General features: G+C 34.7%; 1 protein-coding gene across 2 annotated transcripts in view; it reads left to right on the top strand.

Annotated features, from left to right (window-relative positions):
- Positions 1 to 25,190, top strand: part of LOC127553890 (periodic tryptophan protein 2 homolog) — a 48,888-nt gene that overhangs the window by 525 nt on the left and 23,173 nt on the right. The window contains exons 2-8 of one of the 2 annotated variants that reach the window (XM_051984978.1): positions 8,554 to 8,634; positions 10,590 to 10,702; positions 12,972 to 13,066; positions 14,346 to 14,445; positions 18,261 to 18,404; positions 20,771 to 20,906; positions 24,369 to 24,604. In XM_051984978.1, the coding sequence (XP_051840938.1) occupies positions 8,617 to 8,634; positions 10,590 to 10,702; positions 12,972 to 13,066; positions 14,346 to 14,445; positions 18,261 to 18,404; positions 20,771 to 20,906; positions 24,369 to 24,604 (842 nt within the window). In that variant the 5' untranslated portion in view covers positions 8,554 to 8,616. Of the gene's footprint in view, positions 1 to 8,534; positions 8,635 to 10,589; positions 10,703 to 12,971; positions 13,067 to 14,345; positions 14,446 to 18,260; positions 18,405 to 20,770; positions 20,907 to 24,368; positions 24,605 to 25,190 lie in introns of those variants that run through there. The other variant, XM_051984977.1, reaches the window with a different exon arrangement.

Consider the following 25,190-nt stretch of genomic DNA (forward strand, 5'->3'; position numbering starts at 1 on the left):
TAAGAGGTCATCTATTTCAATTTTCTCATTTTACAGATGAAGCAATGAGAAATAGGCTAAATGATTTGCCCACAATAGTGGCAAATCTATCTTCTCACTCCAAACCTAGTGGTTTTCTCACCACAACTTTTCCCACTACTGTTTTTCCTGCTGATATATATTTGTGATTATCTATATCCAATCATATAGATGCAATATCTGTCTTAAGAGCTCCCAGATTTAGTCCATCCTTTAATCATTTTATGTGGTGTGAGGTGCAATATGTCTATCTTTATCCCTGATGAAGGGCTGTTGCTAAGAACTGACTCTTGTCCATCCCCAGATTTTGTTGTATTAAGAGCTCTTGTTTTTAATGCAGACTAGATTAGAAGGGAAACAATAAACTGGGGAAATATTTTTATAGTCAAAGGTTCTGATAAAGGACTTGTTTCCAAAATATATAGAGAATTGACTCTAATTTATAAGAAATCAAGCCATTCTCCAGTTGATAAATGGTCAAAGGATATGAATAGATAATTCTCAGACGAAGAAATTGAAACTATTTCTAGCCATATGAAAAGATGCTCTAAATCATTATTAATCAGAGAAATGCAAATTAAGACAACTCTGAGATACCACTACACACCTGTCAGACTGGCCGGAATGACAGGGAATATTGTGGAATGTTGGAGGGGATGTGGGAAAACAGGGATACTAATACATTGTTAGTGGAATTGTGAATACATCCAACCATTCTGGAGAGCAATTTGGAACTATGCTCAAAAAGTTATCAAACTGGGCATACCCTTTGATCTAGCAGTATTACTACTGGGCTTATACCTCAAAGAGATCATAAAGAAGGGAAAGGGATCTGTATGTGCACTAATGTTTGTGGCAGCCCTCTTAGTAGTGGCCAGAAACTGGAAACTGAGTAGATGCCCATCAATTGGAGAATGGCTGAATAAATTGTGGTATATGAATATTATGGAATATTATTATTCTGTAAGAAATGACTAACAGGATGATTTCAGAAAGTCCTGGAGAGATTTACATGAACTGATACTGAGTGAAACGAGCAGGGTCAGGAGACCATTACATACTTCAACAACAATATTATATGATGATCAGTTCTGATGGACCTGACTATCTTCAGCAATGAGATGAACCAAAACAGTTCCAATAGAGCAGTAATGAAATGAACCAGCTATACCCAGAGAAAGAACTCTGGGAGATAACTAAGAACCATTACATAGAATTCCCAATCCCTATATTTTTGCCTGCATGCATTTTGGATTTCCTTCACAGGCTAATTGTACAATATTTCAGAGTCCGATTCTTTTTGTACATCAAAATAACGGTTTGGTCTTGTATACTTATTGTGTATCTAATTTATACTTTAATATATTTAACATCTACTGGTCATCCTGCCATCTAGGGGAGGGAGGCGGGGAAGGAGGGGAAAAATTGGAGCAAAAGGTTTGGCAATTGTCAATGCTGTAAAATTACCCATACATATAACTTGTAAATAAAAAGCTATTAAAAAAACTGACAAAGAAAATAAATTTCAAAATAAAAAAAATGTAAAAAGAAGTAAAAAAAAAAAAAAAGCTCCAGTTTTATTTTTTCCTTGCCCTTTGTTTAAACAATGACAAGGATTGTACTTCTGATTATTTTTCTATACTCTAGCTCAAAAGACTGTTGAATCAGTCAACCAGGTTTTATTAAATGCTTACTATTGTACCAGGCATTATGCTGAGCTGGGAATACAGAAATACATGTAGTTCCTGTCCTCAAGGAATTTATATTAGGGGAAGACAACATATAAGAAGTGGAAAAGGACTAGAGAAGTTACCTGGATTGACTCTGAGGGAAGATAGAGCATCTGGAGTACAATCTGGAAAGGAAACATTTAAAGGACCCCAATACACAAAAGTACTCACAGCAATTTTTAGTGACAAAGAATTTGAAATCGAAAAGGTGCCCATACTTTGGAAAATAGCCAAACTATTAATATCAATACTGGGCATATATTACTAAAAGGCAGAATATTTAAATTCTTAGAGAAAAGTTAAATAAGAAAGAGAAAGTAACAGGCTGCCAGACAATTATATTAGGGATCTTAATTTACTCTTCTCAGATTCAGATAAATCAAACCAAAAGTTAATAAGAAAGACATTAAGGACTTAAATAGAATTTTAGTAAAATTTGATATGCTAGTCCTCTGGAGAGTATTGAAGTGGAATATAAAGAAGTATACCTATTTCTCAATTTGCATATGTGCAAGCATTTACAAAATTTGATCATATTAGGGTATAATAATTTCACAAATAAATACAGAAAAGTAGAAATATTAAATTTTTTAAAATACCATAAAATTGCATTCAATACAATAGTTTATCTACCATAAAAATTACATTCAATAAAGGCCTTTTGAAGCAAAAATTAAAAATTTATTGGAAACTAAATGACCTAATCCTAAAAAAATAAGTTGTCAAAGAAGAAATATCATTGTAACAATCAAAATTTTATTGAAGATAATGACAACAATTAGACAATATGTCAAAATCTGTGGGATGCAGTCAAATTAGGGAATTAGGGGAAAATTTATATTTCTAAACTCTTTCATAAATAAAAGAAAGAGTAAATCAGCAAATTAGGAATGCAATTTAAAAAACCCTAGGAAATTAATAAATTAAAAGCCTCCAGTTAAATATCAAAATGGATATCTTGAAAATCCAAGGAGAAGTTAGCAAAACTGAAAATTAAAAGAAATAATAAATAAAATTAGAAGCTTTTTTTGGGGGGGGGAACCTAATAAAATAGGTAAGCCATTAGCAACTTGACTAAGAAAAATCAAAAAGAAAACCAAATTGCCAGCATAAAATTTGAAAAAGGTGACTTCATAATTAATGAAGAAACAATTATTTGGAACTTCATGACTCAAGACTAGGCAAGTAAAAATCTTGATAATCTAAATGAAATGAATGAATATGTACAAAAATATAAATTTCCCAGTTTAACAGAATGGGAAATAGAATACTTAAATAACACTATATTAGAAAAAGAAATTGAACAAACCATAAGTTAATTCCCAAAGAAAAAAAACTCAGTTGGACAAGTAAATTCTAACAAACATTTAAAGAATAATTAATTCCAATACTATATAAACTGGTTTTGTAAATGAATTAAGAAGAGATCCTTTCTCCTTCTATAATACAAATATGATCTTGGTATGTAAACCAGGGAGAGTCAAAACAGAGAAAGAAAAACCATTGACCAATTTCTATAATGAATATTAATGCAAAAATTAAATAAAAACACTAGCTAGGAGATTACAGGAATGTATCACCAAGATCATATATTAAGATCAGGTTAGTTTTATAACAGAAATGCAAAACTAGTTCAATATTTGAAAAAACTATAAGGATAATTGATTATATTAACAAAAAAATCCAACAACCATTTGATTATTTCAATAGATGCATTAAAAGCTTTTAACAAAATATATGTACCACCAGAAAGTATAGTTAGTCCTATACTTTTCTTAAATGATAAAAGCTTTCCTTAAAATGATAAATAGTAACTACCTAAAACCAAGAGCAAATACTTACTCCAAGAATAATGGGAATAAGCTAGAAACTTTTCCAAAAAGATCGAGATGAAACAGAGAAGTCCATTATTACTATGAGTATTCAGTATTATACTAGAAATGCTAGTGATAGCAATACAACAATTGGTGATGAGAGATTGTGGTAATTTTGAAAATTCTCAAGAAAATTAAAGTGTCCTGGCTCTCATGTGTCCATACTTATTGCTTATAAGAACTGGAGGAATTTCCTTTTCTGGTCTCACCTACTTTTTCTGAGACTGGTTCTACAGCCCTAAGCTTTTCCAGAACTGATACTGAATCCTTTTGCCATATGTCTCATATGTCTATCTCTATAGTTTGGAAAGTAGCTCTGCTTTTCTTGTTTTCTCCTATTGATGATGTTCACCTGTGAGTCTGTCATATCCTGTGATCTCTTTTCTCATTGCCTTTCTAAATGTTGATGGGGTTTCTTTTGGTAATTTAATACCTAAAAGGCAGTTCACTTCCTTGTTTCTTTAGACCACATTAGAGAAAACATCCTTATAGTGTCTGTAGCTCTTTGCATTATCAACTGTTTCACAGCATCTTTTAGAAAAAATTAACAGCATTTTATTTTCAGAATACATGCAAAGATAGTTTCCAACATTCACCCTTGTAAAACTGTGTGTTCCAAATTTAAAATCGACATAATTCTTCTAAACATATTTTCACATATATTCTATGCGGCACAAGAAAAATCAGATCAAAAATCAGTCCCCATGCTCATCCTTCTAAATGAAGATGGCTCTGTCCATCATAAATATATTGGAATTGGCCTGAATCATCTAATTGTTAAGAAGAGTCAAATCCATCACAGTTGATCATCACATAGTCTTATTGTTGCTGTGTACAATGTTCTCCTCATTGTACTCCCTTCACTTAGCATCAGTTCATATAAGTCTCTCCAGGCCTTTCTCAAAGAATCATTTACTTGAATGATTTCACATAAGGGAGACATTGACATGAGTGTTTCAATGCTCTGACATTCCTTAACGAGACTCTTAAGTCAATCTCCCTTCTGCTCTCTTAGTTCCACAGTCTACCAGAATCATTCTGGGCATGTGTGCATGCTCAGGAATATCATTGTTCGCCCCTCTTACTCCCCACTTGCTACAAGCAAGTCTCTACCCTTACCCCAAGAGAGAGATTGAGATGATAACATTTTCCTTTGTATCTAATGATAATGTCAAACTCAAATTGTGGCTCTTAGCAATCAGTCAATCAATCAATCAAACAAACAACAAATATTTGTTAAGTGTTTACTGTTGTTGCTGTTCAGTAATGGTAGTCTTTGTGATCCCATATGAGGATTTCTTGGCAAAGATACTGGATAGATTTGCCATTTCCTCCTCCTACTCATTTTAAAGATGAAGAAACCCGGGCAAACACAGTTAAGTGACTTGTCCAGAGTCACATAGCTGTTTGAGACTGGATTTTTAAATCACATCTTCCTAACTCCACGCCCAGTTTGCTGCCCTATTAAATGCTTACTAAGTGCTAAGCACTGTGATAAGTGCTGAGGTTACAAAAGAAAAAAGAAAAAAGGAAAAAAAAGAAAACTCTCTCTCTTTTCAAGGAGTTTACATTCTAGTAGGGGGAAACACTGAATACTCCTACATCTTTATATAAAATATATACAAAGTAGATACAAGGTAAAATTCCAAGAGAGGCACAAGGGGAACATCAAAGACCTCTTGTACAATATAATGCTTAAGCTAAGCATTTTTAAAATTCAATATTATTTTATTTTTAGTTTAGATTTTTTTTAATTGTGTGAAGAATGTTTTGTAATTGTTCATATAGTTCCTGTGTGTGTCTTAGCAAGTAGATTCCCAAGTTTTTTATATTGTACATAGGTTTTTAAATGGAATTTTTCTTTCTAGCTCTTCCTTGCAACCCAAGAATATGATTACATCATACTGGGAATATGATTCCCAGTAGTTCTTTTCTATTTGCATTAGTAGGATCTTGTGTGGAGGTGACATAAGATACTGAGCATGTGGTCTGTGCTATTATCCTAAATAGCTGAATACAAGTAAACATTATGTTCCAGGCTTTTTTTTTTTTTAAATGGGAGATATTTTTAAAAAGTGCCATTACAGCCTCTAGAAGAATTTGGTCTTAGAGGAATAAATGTTTCAAATGATCCATCCTTGGTATACATTGTAGTAATTTAGAAAATTCAGAAGGAAATTACAAGTGTCAAAACAGAGGACATCCTAGTTCTCATATGTCCAGATCATTCTGTGTCAATAGAGTCCTAAGTTTCAGTGAAAATCAAAAAGACAAGTATGTTCTCATTACAGCAAAGATTTGGAATATACTAGAGAAGCAAAGCATAGGCATAGGTCATTGATTCACATTCAGAGAGACATCTGAGAATTTCTTTTTATAGATGATGTTAGACATCATTTCAAGAATTTTTTGGTTAATGGCATCATCATAGAGTCCATCACTATAGCACTTTCATAGTGGTTGTATTGAAGAAGAATTGAAAAACACAAATGTATGTAGACTATTATGCTTTGGAGAAAACAATTAATACTGGCTATGCCAAGATGTTAAGATGCCCTAGACCGATAGTTTTCAAAGTTTGGATTCTGGGGATTCCCTGAAATCCTTTATGGTCCCCTAGGTCAAAACTATTTTCATAATAAAATTGACATCACTTGCCTATTAAAATACTCCTCTATTTCAACTAAATACCAGCATGGGATTAGATTTTCTTTATATACTTGAACTAATACAACAGATTGCAAGATTGAATGTGGCATGTATGGGACTACCTGTCATCTAGGGGAGGAGGTGGGGGGAAAGAGGGGAAAAGTTGGAACAGAAGTTTTTGCAAGAGTCAATGCTGAAAAATTACCCATGCATATGTTTTGTCAATAAAAAGCTATAGTAATAAAAAAAATTGAATGTAGTAGCAGAAATGAGAATCCAGCTGTCTTCTGTTAAGTAAGACATTATGATTTGCAAAAATATGTAAAACAATGCTATTCTTTTCAGTTTTTGCTTTGTAGAACAGTTAATTTTCATAAAAATATGTAATGTTAACATGAAATGGGCTTATTGTCATTTTAAAATGAATTAATACATATTTTAAAATGCATCAGTTTTTTATCTAGAATTGAATTGCTATCATTTATGGAATTATTACATGGGGGTAAGCATGCCTTGTTTTTTGAGTTTTTGCTGGTAAAAACTATGGGTGCAGAGAATAATGCTTCAGTCACACTTTAATGCAACCCAGAGAATATGAGGTAAATGGCACTGAATATACAGAAACAAATGGCTTGGGGTGCGGTAATAGAGGAAGATAAGAATAAGATGGTAGAGAAAGGCAGGCAATGTGGGGAAGAGAATAGGGTGGGGAGTCACTTATGTAACCATGAATTATAGTTGGGAACACTTGGTAGTGGGATGGAGGACCAGGAATTTCATTTTTATAGGTTATTTTTGATGGCAGACAGACTCTTTATACATGCAACTTTAAGGTGAATTCATTAGCATTGTCTTATCATCTTAAAGTCATCAGCAATATTTGGTACTTTGCTGATCTGTCTGCAGATAATGGGAACTTCTCGGAGGTTTACAGAGGCAGCTAGCAGGATCAAAAGGTTCTTAAAGCAAGATCTAGTTGAGTTAGTACATAATCTTAGGATGTGATTTTTAATTAATACATATTAAAGTCTACAAATATGTTCCTTTGATCTATTGCACAACCTATAAGTGATTTCTATGTTCCCCTTTGCAATCTTATTTATAGCTATTATTACTTTAGACTGGCTACTTATAAACTTACTAAACTAACTATAAGGGGAAAGAGTCAGATTGACCAGAACAAGATTCAAGATACAGTTCTTCAGAACAAGATACAATTTCAATACAAAATACAATAAATGTCATAAATATAATCTACATAAGGTTCTCAATAATTTTTATAGGTATAAGACCAAAAAGTTTGAGGATTGTCCTTTATAGAAGCAAGACTACAATCATGATGGCTCTAAAAAGAAGATATGCTTTTATATATTATTTTCTTTATTAGACAGCTAGATGGCACAGTGAACTTGGACATAGAATTAGGAAGATCTGAATTCAAATTCTGTCTCATATATTAATTATGTAGTTACTACATAACTAGTGTGACTAAGCAAATCATTTAACTTTTACCTGCTTCAGTTTCCTTATCTGTAAAATGGGAATAAGCTAGTTAGTAAGCACAGAATTTGAACTGAAATCTTCCTGATTCTATGAACGGTTTCAATAACTCCTACCTTCCAGGGTTGTGGTGAGGATCAAAATAGAATTGCAAATCTTAAAAACCTAAATGGAGCACTCTTCTCTCCCCTCCCCCCATTTAATAACATTTTATTTTCTCCAATTATTTGTAAAGATAGTTTTCAATTTTCACTCTTATAAGATTTTTAGTTCCAATTTTTTTTTCTCCCTCCTTCTCTCCCTTCTTCCCAAGACAGCAGGCAATCTGATATATGTAAACATATGTAAAATCATATTAACATATTTCTACATTAATTAGCACAAAAGAGGAAAACGATGATATGGGTAGTACTTTCCATCATGAGTCTTTTGGAATTGTCTTGAATCATTGTATTATTCAGAAGAGCAAAGACTATCATAGTTGATCATCATACCATGTTGCTGTTACTGCGTACAAAGTTCACCTGGTTTTGCTCACTTCATTTTGCATCAATTCATGTCTTTCCAGGTTTTTCTGAAATCTGTCTGTTCATTATTATAGCACAGTAGTATTCCTTTATATTCACTATATTACAACTCAGCATCCCTTTTGCCCATCCAATTGATGGGCATCCCTTTAATTTGGAACGGAGCATTCTCTCCTCCAAACCAACAGGGGGAGCATCACTTTCTCAATCGAATACTCATTCCCTCTATTGCCTTCCTTTCCGCTTCCCTGGAAGTCTGTTCTTCACGAGCCTTGCTGAACTCTATGACAGTGGATCTCCCATGTGGACGCCGCGGAAATGAAGTTCAATTACCGGGTAAACTTGGAGGGTCCCCAATTGTTGGCGCGGGGGTCAGGAATTAATGGACCCCCGGGTCCGGAATGATTGGCCCCAGGTCCGGGATTATTGGCCCCGGGGTCCGGGATTATTGGCTCTGGGGTCCGGAATTATTGGCCCTGGCGGCAGAAATCATTGGCCCCAGCGGCAGACATCATTGACCCCAGCGGCAATCATCTTTGGCCCCGGCGGCAGAAATCATTGTCGCTACCGGCAGACATCATTGACCCCAGCGGCAGACATCATTGTCCCCAGCGGCAGACATCATTGACCCCAGCGGCAATCATCTTTGGCCCCGGCGGCAGAAATCATTGTCCCTACCGGCAGACATCATTGTCCCTACCGGCAGACATCATTGTCCCTACCGGCAGACATCATTGTCCCTACCGGCAGACATCATTGTCCCTACCGGCAGAAATCATTGTCCCTACCGGCAGACATCATTGTCCCTACCGGCAGAAATCATTGTCCCTACCGGCAGACATCATTGACCCCAGCGGCAGACATCATTGCCCCGGCGGCAGAAATTATTGATCCTGGCGGCAGAAATCATTGGCCCCAGCGGCAGACATCATTGACCCCAGCGGCAATCATCTTTGGCCCCGGCGGCAGAAATCATTGTCGCTACCGGCAGACATCATTGACCCCAGCGGCAGACATCATTGTCCCCAGCGGCAGACATCATTGACCCCAGCGGCAATCATCTTTGGCCCCGGCGGCAGAAATCATTGTCCCTACCGGCAGAAATCATTGTCCCTACCGGCAGACATCATTGTCCCTACCGGCAGAAATCATTGTCCCTACCGGCAGACATCATTGTCCCTACCGGCAGAAATCATTGTCCCTACCGGCAGACATCATTGTCCCTACCGGCAGAAATCATTGTCCCTACCGGCAGACATCATTGACCCCAGCGGCAGACATCATTGCCCCGGTGGCAGAAATTAATGGCCCCGGTGGCAGAAATTAATGGCCCCGTGATTGTAAACAGAGGCCATCGGATCCGGAATCAGAGGTCCCCGAGTCCCTAGATAGAGGCCCCTGGGTCGGGAATCCGAAACCCCCAAGACCGAAATCAGAGACTCCCGGGACTCTGTAGCGTGGCCTCTCACAGCGCATGGGTCGTGCTGGAGAGCGGCTGGGATGGGGCTGCGTAATCCGGGACCACGGAATTGGAGCCGCGGGCTGGCAGGGTCCGAGGCTCGGAGGTTTCTCCCTGCTGTCTCTAAGGAGGGGGAGGACCGGCCTGGGGGAAGCGGAAAGTCCGGGTTCCAGCCGCGAATTTTGGTCAAATTCTTGTTGGGGGTGGGGGGTGGGGAGAATGGGGGGAGGATAAATTTGCAATTTCTTTTAATTTGGGGAATACTGCTGTGTGTCAAGCTATTTGAGCCAATGGCTTGCCATTTGGACTTTAGAAAATGGGTGGCTGTGGTGGGTCTGCAATAATCAATCAAAAAAAAAAAAAAAAAACGTGTTAAGCATCTACTCTGTGTCAGATATTGTATTAAGTACTGGAAGTCAGGAAGACCTGTGTTATAATCTGGCCTTAAATACTTGGTAGTTGTGTGACCCTAGGCTGGGCATTTAGTCTCATTTTCCTTATCTGAAAAATAGGGATAATAGTGACCTCTTTCTGTCAGGGTCACTGTGAGGATAAAATGAGGTAATATCTGCAAAGCTTTTTGCCCATATCTAACATAAATGTTAGATACATATCAGCAGCAGTCATCGTGGTACCTTCTAAACTGGGTTATATATAATAGAATTCTTAGAAGGTATGGCAGTGAGAAACTTCTCTGTGAGCTAGGCCAGTGTTTAGAAGGTACCAGGGCTTTTCATTGCTGTTTTGTGGAATATTTAAGATTTCAATCGCCTCTTAGGAATAACAAGATAATAATCTTGGTTTTAAGGAAAATGTATTTTGTTTCCTTTAGTTTTCAAATTTGCTGGGCACAGTCTATCGCTGTGGGAACTTGAATTTTACTCCTGATGGAAATTCTGTCATCAGCCCAGTGGGAAATAGAGTTACCATCTTTGATCTAAAGAAGTGAGTATGTTGAAATACTAATACTTTCTACCTCTATAACACCTGTTGGCATAGCTGGATTTCAAAGCTATTTTTCTTCCCTTTAATTTTTTTTTTATTGACAAAACATGCATGGATAATTTTCCAACATTGCCCCTTGCAAAAACTTCTGTTCCAACTTTTCCCCTCCTTCCCTCTACCTCCTCTCCTAGATGGCAGGTAGTCCCATATATGTTAAATATGTTAAAGTATATGTTAAATACAATTTATTTATACATATTTATACATTTATCTTATTGCACAAGAAAAATCTGATTTAGAAAGAAGGTAAAAATAACTTGGAAAGAAAAACAAAAATGCAAGCAAACAATAACAGAAAGAGTCTAAATGTTATGTTGTGGTCCACACTCATTTCCCAGTGTTCGTCGGCTATCTTCCCTTTTAATTTGCAGCATAGTTGTGAATTGAGCATATTTCAACTGTGTTTTATAGAACACATTTTTAGAGCAAATTTAGAGCAGTGTTCAGCAAGTTCGGGGAAGAATGGGCAGTACAATTTGCCCCCTTTTAATTCTTAATTGTATTTTATTTTCCCAAATATATGCAAAAATAGCTATCAACATTTATCTTTGCAAACTCTTGTGTTCCAATTTTTTCTCCCTCTACCCCCTTCCTCTTCAAGATAACAAGTAATCCAATATAGGTTAAACTGCACCTCTAATTCTAATCTCATGACTAAAATTCCATCTTATAAAGTAATTTTGTATTGATCTTGGAATATACAAAGCAGAACATTATATATAATTTTAGGAAAACACATAGGGATGGTAGTTTAGACTTGATGTAGTATAGCAAAGAAAGAGGCAACTTAATTAGACTTGACTTTTATTATGGCTAAATGAGAGAAAGTAAGGTTACAGAATAGGTAGTGAATTGGATGGAGCAACATGGTATTGTTACATGCAACTGAGACCAAGTTACAACTTTATTGTAATAGGGAATAGAGATTAAAATTAAAGAAATTCAGGATCCCCTTTTGTGCTCAGAAGCACGTTGGATTGGGAGTTGATAGCTAGATTCTTGTCCAAATTCTATTACTCTGCAAGTCACTAGTTTTTCTTGTTTCCTTCCTCCCTTTCTCCCTTCCTCCCTCCCTCCTTCTTTTCCTCCCTCCCTCTTTCCCTCCCTCTTTAAATATAGGAAAGTTGAATTCTCATTCAAAGAATTTCCCTCTCTTAATTTATTAACTGGAATTCACTTTTTGGTATGACTGATATCTCATTTTTCTTCCGAATTGTTCTGTACTTAATTTTCTATTACATAAAGGAAAGAAAATAAATAAAATGGTATCTAAGGTTAACATTCTATACACTTGATCTTTATGATTGCTTTTTCACAGGGCTTCTTAAACTTTTTCCACTCCTGACCCTTTTTCACTCAAGAAATTTTTACATGACCCTGGGTATATAGGCATTTAAAATAGGTGTACAAATCAAATATTTACTGATAATAAATTATAAAGAAATTTATTTTTACATAAAAAATTAAATCTTGGGGGGAAATTTGATACCTTTTCTACTGTCAAATTTTTCATGATCTCCCACTCCCTCCCACATTCAGTTATGTGACCCCATGTGGGGTCATGACCCACAATTTAAGAATCTTTGCTCTCCTATTTTGCTTTCCTACATGTCTTTGTTAAGTAGTGACCTCTAATACTTTAGGATCAAATCCAGACCCTTCCATTTGGCATTTAATGTCTTTCACAATTTAGTTTCATGCTAATTTTATAACCTGGTTGTACACTGTTCCATTTTACAAACTTTTCAGACTAACCAAATTGGCCTTCTTGCAGTTCCTCATTGACAACAACCCATTTTCTATTTTAGCCTTTGTATAGGCTCCATGCATTTCCTTTCCCACCTCTTATATTCCCTCTGTTCTTTCCAAACTCTTTTCAAGTATCACTTGATTCCTTGAACCTTTTCTTGGTCTTTTTTGCAGAATAACCCATGTATACTTTTGTTTGTATGTACATTATGTTGTCTTTTCCCAGAGAATGTAAAGTCCTTAAGAATAGGAACTGTTGTCTTTTTGTTTGATGTCTCTAGCACCTACCATGGTGCCTGCTGTATGCTAGTTACTCAGGAATTGTTTGTTGATTGATTTGATTGACATGGTTAGGCTTTCAGATCAGATTCTGGGTTGGAACCAAAGAAAACAGTATTTAATTGATATTTACCTCTATAATGAGTTTAAAGGCTTGTATTCTTTCTCTCCTCTTTTATAGCAACAAGTCTGAAACCCTGCCTTTGGCGACCAAATATAACATTAAATGTGTGGGACTTTCTCCAGATGGCTGCTTTGCCATCGTCATTGATGAAGGTAATCATTTAGTATATGTTTCAGTTTCTTAAAACAGTAAAAGTTAATGTTGGTAAATCCAGTCTTAGGATGAAGCTTTTATATTCCACTTTTGTCCTTTGGTAGCTTGACACTTAGTTGAAATATGTAAATAAAGTCCTTTTATAATAAATATTGTAATCATATATATTTAAGTTTACAAAATACTTACCTCATAGCAAATCTGTAGGGCAAATTATTATACCCATGTTACAGCTGAGAAAACTGGGGTTCAGAAAGGTGAAAAATCCTTTTCTAGGGTCACACTGCTAGGAGTGGCTTAGCTTTTACTATTGTACCATGGTGCCACATTACAGGGAAGCAGTCTGTATCTCAGTTACTATCTTTTCCACACAATGGCTATCCCATTGAAATAATGCTTTGGGCTTCAGTATCTAGTGGATGCTGTAAAGAAGAATGGTATGTCATTGATACCTTTCTTGATCTATTCCCACATGGAGCACTATGCTTTGACAAAACTAGCTATATCCTTTTATTTGAAAGGAGTTGAGGGAAAAAGTTGATTGTTGAAGTCTTCTATTTTTTGGGTGGGGCGTGTTATTCTGTTGATATAAACTAAATATAAAACTTTGTTTACTAGTATGAATTGGCACATGTTGTGCAAATTGGTTTCTTCAAAACTTACCTGGGAGGCACTGAGAAATTATTTGACTTCTCTGGGATGTATATCTTTAGTCAGGAAGACCTAAATTCAAATCCTTCCCCAGACATTTTTAGTCATATGACTCTGGGCAAGACATTTTGCATGCCTCAGTTTCCTCATAAAATGGTGATAAAAATAACATCTTCAAGGCTATTAAATGAAATAATATTATGAAATGCTTTGAAACCTTAAAGTGCTTTAAATGCTTGTATCATATCATAAAAATCAACATCATCATTATTATTTGAAGAAAGGTTTAAAATGTGGAGAAGGGACCAGATTGTTCTTTATTAATCCTAGAAGATATAATTGGATGAATAGATGGAAGTTAGACAATGGGCAAATTTAGTTTTGATTTTTAAGAAAAACTTCCTAAAAATTAGAATTGCCTCAAAGTGGAATGTGCTGCTTCAAGAGGTAGGGGGGGTTTCCTTAGAGATCTTTAAAGATGGTTGAACCATTTGTTTGGTATATTATAGTGGGGATTAATTTTGTGTGTGGATTGGCTATGACTATGGAGTTCTTTTCCAAACTTCAGATTCTGTGATTCTCTTTTTCCATATTCTGTCTGTCATCTAGTCTTTGTTTTAATTTCAGAAGGAGCAGCCTTGCTTGTCAGTTTGGTTTGCAAATCTGTGCTGCATCATTTCCATTTCAATGGCTCTGTTCACTGTGTCTCCTTTTCTCCAGATGGCAGGTAAGAAGATGCTAGATTTTTTGTAAGGATATTTAAAATATATTATATTCTTTAAAAAAATCATTATTTTTAACATTCATTAAAATTTTTTTTTTGAGTTTCAAATTCTTTCCATCTCCAAGTAATGGGATCATTTATACATGTGAAAACATTCAAAACTTATTTCCATATTAACCATTTGCAAAAGAAAAAAAAAGGCAAGAAAAAATTATATTTCAATTTGCCCTCAGAGTTCATTAATTCTCTTTCTGGAGGTGAATAGCATTTTTTCATCATGTGTTCTTTGAAATTGTCTTGGATAATTGTATCGGTCACATTAGCTAAGTCTTTCGCAATTGATCATTGTTACAATATTGCTGTTAATGTGTATGATATTTTCCTAGTTCTGCTCATTTCACTTTGCTTCCCTTTGTATAAGTCTTCTCAGGTTTTTCTGAAACCATCCTTGTCATCATTTCTATTACCTCATGTGTCAGGTAGAAGTATTGATCAGGGTTTTTAATCCTTTATGGTGTTTCAGTCAGTAAATATATTGTGGTCCTTGTTCTATTCAATTCATTCTGCATTCATTCATACAAATTTTGTTATTCTTTTTTCTTGGGTTTGGTTCAATAATAGTCCATTATATTCCTATACTATAATTTTTTAACCCAATTGAAGAACAACTACTTTGAATACAGTTCTTTGCTATGACAAAAAGTGCTTACATAAATATTTTTGTACATATGGCCCTTTTATCAGCTTTCAATTTTTGTAATATATATATATGTCTTATAGTAGTAACTTTGGGTCACATTTAAGTGACTTTTTTGACACAACTCCAATTTCCATAATGTCTCCTTTTTACAACACTGGAGCTTTCTTTCTTGGCTTCTTTTAAAGAAATAATCAATGAATCCTTTCTATCTTCACTTTGCCTTCTGGCTGTAAAAGATGTGGGCAGTTTCATTTAGGATTCCTTAAACTATAATGTCTGGATTTTATTTTTATAATGATTTTCAGGGAGTTCAAAGATCTTTAAATTATCTCTTCAGGCCTTGATTTCCAGTTTAGTTGTTATTGTTACCACTTCTCTTGGATTTTTTTTTTTCTATTTTTTCAACTTTTTGATTTTGTTCTGCTCTTACTCCCTGTCTCAAGAAGTCTTTGGTTTCTATTATATCTGTTTAGTTTTCAGGGATTCCATTTCTGGAGAGGTTTATTACTAGCTCTCTCATAACGTGTTTATTCTTTCAGTACTTCTGCTCTGGAGATTTTATTTCATTTTTAAACTATTTTGCTTAATTTCTTCTTAGTAATCATGTAAAATGCATTTTTTCCTTTGAGTCTCTGCTTATAGTTGCTACAGTTACTTTCCTTTTTGGAATGTTTAGATTTGCAACAGTTTTTTGATGATGATGTTGTTTTATAGAGGTCAGTTTTCTTTGGTTTATTTTTCCAGCCTTAGTTCCTGAACAGTCTTCCTTGATGTGATTTTTGAATAAAATAGTACTGTTTGATCCGCCTTGAATCATCTAGGTTCCTACAATGAATTCCCTCTATTTCTTAGGGGTAGGCACCTGTGGATCTTTGAAATTTAAAGTTCTGAATCTTAAGGACCCTCAGGACTATGCCATGACATAGTAGTAGAGACTTTGGAGCTCTGGGTGGGGTGACCTGGTCTGAGCTGTGCTGGCAACTGATTGCTACTTCTCTCTGGGACTTTCTCTGTAGAATCCTCTGCTCAGGACAGAGAGCCCTTTTCTGGTTGTACTGGAAAGCTATATAACTTTATGCTTGTTCTGAAACTGCTTTTTTAGTGGTCCCTTTACCTGTTGCCCTTGGACTGATGATTGACTTTTGGTGTAGTTCTGGGGTTGAAAAAGTCACTGTAATTTCCTATTAGACTTCTTGATCGTTTTTTGGTCTGATTTGAATTTCAGATGTTTATAGGTGATGGGGAATTGTATAGACTGCTTCCAGGTAAATTTTGTGTCTAGAAGTCCTCAGCTTATAATTTTAATACATTAACACAATTTAATACATTAACACAACTTCACTATGTGAGATGTAAGTGAGACCTGAATACCACTACTTCAGAAGAATTAAAAATGAGCATCCTGTAAGGCAGTGGAAAGGTATGTAATGGATGTGAGCCATTTACAATGTGTGAATTGTTAAAAACTCCAAACAAAGAGCATGAATAAAGAATGTCACTAAGAATTGTATGACAGAAAGAGAAGATTGGCTGTTCACATGGTAAGAGGGAGAGCCAATGTGCCTGAATGCTCCATGGAGTCCTTCAAGAGTTTAGTAAAAATTGAGGAAGCCCTCCATTATGTTGGAGGGACTTCCTGAGATGAATTTTTGAGAAGATATAGACAAGAATCTGACTGAAGGTGCAAAAAATGAATTAGTTATGATCTGCATTCTTGGAAGGAACTCTTGAATTGATGATAGATCCTTTTTAGCAATTGAATTTTGATCATCCCTGTCCTTTGGTCAAGAACGCTTTCTTTATCCTTAGTTCTAAAAGATATCTTCTTCTCTGTTTGTAGTTTGATTGTGATCTTTAATATTGAGGTCATGTGATTCTTTGGAATTTATTGTAAAATATGATATGAGCTGTTGGTCTAAAATTAATTTCTGCATGACTAATTTTCTGGTTTTTTTAATGTTTCTTTTCCTATTCCTCTCCCCACATTCTCAATTTTGGGTTCTTACCCCAGGAGCTGAGGTGTTTGGGTTTATGTAATACTATGTCTTATTTTTATTTGCTTCTATATATTGTGTACCTGATCTGTTCCACTGATGAACTTATTATTTTAACCAATCTTCAATGACTGATAATTCTTTTTCTCTTGTTTAGTATAGTTTGACCTTTGGGGTTGATAGGTCTACTATCTAGAGAAGCATTCATCAGTAATAACTTAGAAGGTCAAGTTGCTTAATGTGTTAGAAGAATTAAGGATGTCCTATCCAGTAATGTCTGTGGAGTCAAGAAAACAGGGATTGAGGCAGAAGATCTAACTTTAAAGCACCTTTCAGAGAATTTGTGTGCTGATTTTATACAGTACACTCAGGTATTTCAGGAATTGATCAAATAGTTTGAATTATCATTTTTTTTCTGCTTTATTTCATATCTTTAAATTGTATCATTGTCAATCAGCACTGGATTATAGACAGAATTGGGGAATGGTTGATAACAAGTCATTTGTGCTCTTAGTTATGACTAACATGTTTATTTATTTCTTTATTTTGCTCCTGTCTTTTTTTTTTAAAATAGCTTTTTATTGACAAAACATATGCATGGATAATTTTTCAACACTGACCCTTGCAAAAACTTTTATTCCAATTTTTCCCCTCCTTCCTTCCACCCCCTCCCATAGATGGCATGTAGTACCATACATAACATGATTATTTAAAAAAAAATTATTAAAGCTTTTTATTTTCTAAACATAATTTTCTTTTTCTTTCTTTCTTTTTGACTGAAACAATTGGAGTTAAGTGATTTGCCCAGTGTCACACAGCTAGTGTCTGAGTCAGACTCCTGACTTCAGAGCTGGTGCTCCATCCATTGCGCCACCTAGCTGCCCCCATAATTTTCAACATTCCTTCTTGCAAAACCTTGTGTTCTAAAATTTTTCCCTCCTTTTCCCTCACATCCTCCCCTAAATGTCAAGTAATCAAATATGTAACATGTTTATTTTGATAAGAGTTTGAAGTCATTGGGTAAAGTTTTTGAGTTATCTATTCTAATCCTCTCAACAGTAGCAATAACTTTGAGGTTTTTGTTTTAAACTTGCTGTATCACTTTTTTGCTGTTCATTTGGCAGGAGATTTGTGGTGGCAAAAGACAACCTTGCCCAAATGTATTATGCTCCTGGAAAGAAGCGAGAATTTAATGCTTTTGTGTTGGACAAAACTTACTTTGGGCCATATGATGAAACTACATTCGTTGATTGGACTGATGATTCTAAGTAAGTATTTTTGTGTATTGTTTATTGGTGATGCATGTTGATAGAGACCTTGTGTTGGGTGAAGAAAGATGGAAGATTAGGATATATTATTTAGCACTCCATTTGTTGCTTTATAAGTTTTATTCTGAAGGCAAATGTCCTAACAAGTAAACCATAATAATCTGGATCTAAGTAAATTAATTAGCACATCTAGGTTACGTCAGTATTTTTTCTTGAAAAAAAATTTTTTTTGCATCAGGTAAGAAAAAAACTAATCTCTTGTGGTTATAGATAATAATGAATATTTTTCTTTGCATTTTACACATGGTACTATGCAGTTTGACCAACAGGAATGATTCCTGAAATGTTTAGATAAGTTTTGTTGTTAGATGTTGCCCGAGTGTCATAGAGTTGCTTTCAAAATATTGATACTATAAGTAACAAGAACATAGATTAAAAAATTGGAAAAGACCTGTTTATTTTACTTATGAAGAAACTGAGATGCTGAAAGCTGATATGATTTGCCCAGTGTTATACAAATAGTGTTCAAGTTCAGATCATGTCATATAGTGTGAGAATTTTTACAATGTGATGAGGCATATAGATCTTTTTTTTTTTTAATAACTTTTTATTGACAGAACATATACCTAGGTAATTTTTTTACAACATTATCCCTTGCACTCACTTCTGTTCTGACATTTCCCTTCCCTCCCTCCATGTGGTATTTTTTTTTTTCTTTAAAATAATATAAGAGATGATGGTTCTCTTTGGGAGAAGATAGGTTTCTCGGGGGAGGTTTTCTGGAGACAGTCTTAGTATCAGTTCAGATCAATAATTACCCCAAATGCACCCAGCTGGTAAAAATACAAATGTTTATTTTCTCCTTCCAAAATAGTCTGGTTAGTTGAGGCCTATCTCTCTGCTTGGTTCCAAGAGTTCTTGCAGATTGTCCTTTGCTTCTGCCTCTGCTTTCTTTAGCCTCCAATCCAGCTCCACTCTTCATGTAATTCTGCTGAAATCTCTCCCAGAGCCTCTGTCTGTTTCTTTTATGCGAGACTCCCATAGTGCTCTCTGGCCCTAAAAGCTTCAAGGGAGATATGAATTCACAAAATTACACAGTTAACTTTGTGAATCTCCCATACTTGTGAACTCCAATGAGTAAAGGTGTGAACACAAGCATTGTATCAATTAGTTCTACTTAGTACCTTATTTCAGGTTCTGGCCTAAAACATCTTGTAAGATGAGATCAATAATCTATCAACTCTAATGAGTTAGCAGTTTGTAAAGATTTCAACACCTCCACCTCCTCCCCTAGGTGGCAAGCAGTCTTATACATATTAAATATGTTATAGTATATCCTAGGTACAATATATGTGTGCAGAACCGAACAGTTCTCTTGTTGCACAGGGAGAATTGGATTCAGAAGGTATAAATAACCTGAGACATATAGATCTTAAAACAATACCTGCACCTTCACATATATTTTATTTCTTAATATAGTAATATTATAGTTTTCGGACAGCAGAGTCTACAGATTTGAGGGAGATGTTCACATATAGTTTGTCAACATTAATTCTTGATTTAGTTGGAAACTGGTTTGTATGATAGTATATTTTCAATATGTTAAAAAGTGATGGGTAGTAAATAGAGCTGTGTTAGTGAACTGGCCTTGGAATCTGAAAGAGTTGAGTTTAAATCTTGCTGTGTGACTTTGGTCACTTTTAACTATCTTCCTTATTTTGGTTATTGCACCTTTCTTAATACAGCCTAAAATTATCTCAATTTTTTTTTTCCTACTATATACTGATCTTGGAATCTTCTTATACTTACTCAGACTTTAAAAAAAGAAAAAAACCCAACTGATTTATTTGCACCATTACATCACTATTACCTTCTTTTTCCTCTCCTACTCATTCTAGGAAAATTGCTGATAAATTAGAAACAACCCAGAGAAGTGTAGCCAATTATGAAAAGCCTTATGGTCATGCCATATGAAAATTTTTTGTGATACAGAGAAGACAAGACTCAGGGGAAACATGACAGAGGTCTGCAAATATGATAGTGGGACTAGGACAGAAATAGGAATAGTAGTTGTCAATTGCATTTATGTTAATTTAGGATTCATGTAATTTCCTGACTAGTAGAACTCTACAAAAGTAGAATGGACTTTAGTGAGTTCTCTCTCACTAAAATCTTCAAGCTAGAGTTGGATAATCACTTGTCAGATAGGTTCAAGAAGAGATGTTCATTTTGATGTGAACATAGTGACTTTTGCGCTCTCTAAATTTCCTTGAGATTTTATTTGTGATAACATGGTGATCAAAAGTTTTGGTGATGGGATCATAAAAGAAGACTATTACTTGAGTTGTGTTTTCTTGTGTTTATAGGTGCTTTGTGATTGGGAGCAAAGACATGACAACCTGGGTGTTTGGAGCAGAACGATGGGATAATTTGATCTACTATTCACTAGGAGGTCATAAGGATGCTATTGTTGCCTGTTTCTTTGAAGCTGCAAGTTTGGATGTATGTAGACCAATAAATATCCATTGGAAAAGTTTGATTCAAATCATAGATGCAGATAATGACTTTGTTAAAGAATTGTGGTCTAGATTCAAACCAGTTCCAATTGTTCAGTGATGAAGAGAGCCATCTACACCCAGAGCTGAGGATTGTGGGAACTGTGGAGTGTGAACCACAACATAGAATTTTTACTCTTTCTGTTGTTGTTTTCTTGCATTTTGTTTTCTTTCTCAGGTTTTTTTTTCCTTCTTGATCCGATTTTTCTTGTGCAGCAAGATAACTTTATAAATATTTATACATATTACATATTATATATACATTTACATATAATACGTATACATAACATATGTATATTATATATACATTGGATTTAACATATATTTTAACATATTTAACATGTATTGGACCATCTAGGAGAGGGGGGAAGGGAAGGAGGGGAAAATTTGGAACAGAAGGTTTTGCAAGAGTCAGTATTGAAAAATTATCCTTGCATATGTTTTGTAAATAAAAAGCTTTAATTCAGAAACAAAAAAAAAAAAAAGAAAGAAAGAACTGTGATCTAGAAAAGCAGGGGAGTGGAAAAAGCTCAAGGGACTTTCTAGTCAATATTTCAACTGTTGGGTTGAATATCTCTCATCCTTTTTCATAATAGCTATCTGCTTTGCTTTATCTCCTCCTCCCTGATAGTTATATGTGCTGATATATACTTATATTTATTTACATGTCTTTGTCTTTATATCTATCTACATCTATCCATTTCTTCATTTCTTACTTTGAAGCGGTAAGAAGCATACTTTTGAATGCATAGACATGAGTGATGGAATCTCAGAATCTTTATCTTCCTGCAAGATCTAGCTCAGTTTCTACTTCCTCTGTGAAAGCCTTTTCAGATACTCCAAATTGTTATTACCTGTAATTTTGAGAGGGAGACTTCTTCCATTACTATAGGGGAACCAAGAAGTCTTCAAAAAGTAAATAGAACTTGAGATGGGAGGTGGTAAGGAGGATAGTATAGTCCAGGCATGGATAAACTACATGACTGCATGGATCCAGAAAAGGGAATTTCACACGTAGATAAAAGCTAATTTAATCTGGCCTTGACAAAAATCTCAGATAGTTTATTAGATTGTGTTCAAAGAACTGCCAATTCTTTTATTTCTTTATTTTATAGTTATATTTTTATTTTTTTTGGCTGAGGCAATAGGGGCTAAATGACTTGCCTAGGAAGTGCTAAATGTCTGCATCCAGATTTGAACTTAGTTCCTACTGACTTCAGGACTGGTGCTTTCTCCACTGTGCCACCTAGCTGCCCCTTCTCAGTTATTTTTTAAAATAATATTTTATTTTTCTCAGTTACATAAAAACAATTTAAACTTTTTTTTTTTAATTTGAGTTCCAAATTCTGATCCTCCCTTCATCCCCTCTCCCTGAAATGGTAAATAGTCTATTTATATAGGCATTGTACAAGAAAATAACACAAAAAAGAAAGAAAAGAATGAAAAATAGTATGCTTAGGTCTGTATTCAGATGACATCAGTTCTTTCTCTGGAGGCAGATAGTATTTTTTATTGTGAGTCTTTTTAGATTGTCTTGGATCATTGTTGAGAATAGCTAAGTCATTCACAGTTTTTTTTTGCTCTATACTGCTATTACTGTGTAGAATTCTCATTCTGTTCACTTCACTTTGTATCAATTCATCTAAGTTTTTATGCATCTTTTTGAAATCTGTCTTCTCATCATTTCTTTTAGCATAATAGCATTCCATTACATTCATATGCCACAATTTGTTTAGCCATTTCCCAATTGTTGGGCATTCCCTCAATTTCCAATTCTTAGCCACAAAAAGATCTGCTATAAATATTTTTGTACAAATAGGTTATTTTCGTTTTTTAAAAAAAATCTCTTTGGGATGCAGAATTAATAGCAGTATTACTATTTGGATTAAAGACTTTATAACCCTTTGTGCATAATTCCATATTGCTCTATAGAATCATTAGATCAGTTCACAACTCCACCAGCAGTGCCCAGTTTTACCCCATCCCCTCTAACATTTATCATTTTTCTATTCTATCATATTAGTCAATCTGATAGATTGTTTTAATTTGAAATTTTCTAATCAATAGTGATTTAAGGCATTTTTTCCATATCATTACAGATAGCTTTGCTTTCTTTTTCTGAAATTGCCTATTCATATTCTTTGACTATTTATCAATTAGGGAATGACTTGTATTCTTTTTCTTTTAAATAATAGTTTTTTATTTTCAAAATACATGCAAAGATAGTTTGGTAATTTTCAACATTCACCCTTTCAAAATCTTGTATTCCAAATTTTTTCTTCCTCCCTTTTCCCCATCCCTTTCCCTAGACAGCAAGTCATCCAATATAGGTTGAACATGTAAAACTCTTCTATACATATTTCTATATTTATCATGCTGCACACATACACACAAAATGAAATCACAAAGGAAGAAGGAATGAGAAAGAAAACAAAAAGTAACAAACAACAACAAAAAAGGTAAAAAAACTATATTGTGATCCATGATTCACTCTCTATATAGACCTCTCTCTGAGTGCAGATGGCTCTCTCCATCACAAATCTATTGGAACTGGCCTGAATCACCTCATAAGTTTAAAAGAGCCATGTCCATTAGAAAATTGATCATCACATAATTTTGTTGCTATGTACAATGTTCTCTTGGTTCTACTATGATTTGGTATACTAAGATGTTGGTTTGTACCTAGTTTTGGCCATACTGTTTTCTAGTCTTCAGTTATTTATTCTGTCCATTCTCCACATTATCTGTTCAAACTTATCTCTTTTCTCCTAAAAGGAAATTGGATTTCATTATATTCTTAGATACTCCCTGTTTTGCAAAGTTTTGTAATTGTGGAGAGAATTTATTTATTTATTTATTTTTGCTGAGGCAGTTGTTGTCAAGTGACTTATCCAGGGTCACACAGCTAAGAAGTATTAAGTGTGTGAGGCCAGACACTTAGAATGGTGCTCTATCTACTACACCTACTAGCTGCCCCGTGTGGAGAGAATGTTAATGTCAGATTCCTAATTTATGAAAGCAATGTGAGAAAGAGACAAAAAGGTGGAAAATAGTTTCTTAGGGCAAATAGTTCTATATTTTGTTGTTTAGTTTCTAAAGTTACTATGATATAAACAGCATTGTCAAAAATTTTGTTGATGAAATTGTTTTCAAGACATTGTTTTCCTGGCCATTCTATCTACCAAGGAAAGGTTTTGTTGTGTCAAATGATTAGATTCTTTTTTTCCTATTTCTTTAAAAAAAAAAATTACATATCGAAAGCAATACACAATAATAAGACTTAATTTTTGATAAATTGAATTGATTTTTTATTACAATTATTTCTTTTCTTTGTGTATTCCATGGAGGGAGCAAGTAGCTAGCAGGAAGGCATTATCTTTTTGCTAATCTGTATGCTTTGGTCTGACAGCTGTACACTTTGAGCCAAGACGGGGCGCTCTGTGTCTGGCAGTGTGATACTGAGCTAGATGACCTGAAGTTAAAGGCTCCTAAAGGTTGGCAAGCAGATGTGCTACAGAAGGATAAGGAGGAGGAGGACGACGACGACGACGAAGACATTGAAAAAGAGAACAATACTATTCATGGAAAAACCATTCCAGATGATGAGAAAAAAAATAATAAAGTGAGATACTCACTTGTGGCAAAGTAGGTGATCTTCTTTCTTCCATGTTCTTATTTAAAGAATTAAATTCCATAATTATATTTCAAGCAGATGTTAAATACTTTGGTATATGAGGCACCTCATGTGAAGTGTTGCCTTCTAATAGTTTTCCTATTCTGAGACCAGGATGGAGTAACTTATATCTCAGTTCTTTTTACATATGGTAACTTCAGTACAACATTAAGCCTCTGTCCTTCTGAACTTCCCTTCCATTGTCCCATATGGAACTTCCATTCTATTCCTAATAAAATGTTTTTCACTTTTGTTTTCTTTCTTTTAGAAAAAAATAATAGCTTTTAATTTTTCAAAATACATGCATAGTTTTCAATATTTTTCCTTGCAGAACCTTGTGTTCCAAATTTTTCTTTCACCCTTTCCACCCTCCCCCTCTCCTAGATACTAAGTAATCCAGTATAGGTGAAACATGTATAATTCTTGTAAACATTTACACATTTATCATGCTGCACAAGAAAAATCAGTTCAAAAGGCAAAGAAAAAATTGATAAAGAAAAAACAACAAAAAAGGTGAAAATACTCTCTCTGGATTCAGTTAGCTCTCTCTATCACAAG

Source organism: Antechinus flavipes, chromosome 3 (genome assembly GCF_016432865.1).
Source record: "Antechinus flavipes isolate AdamAnt ecotype Samford, QLD, Australia chromosome 3, AdamAnt_v2, whole genome shotgun sequence".
Taxonomy (NCBI): Eukaryota; Metazoa; Chordata; class Mammalia; order Dasyuromorphia; family Dasyuridae; genus Antechinus; species Antechinus flavipes.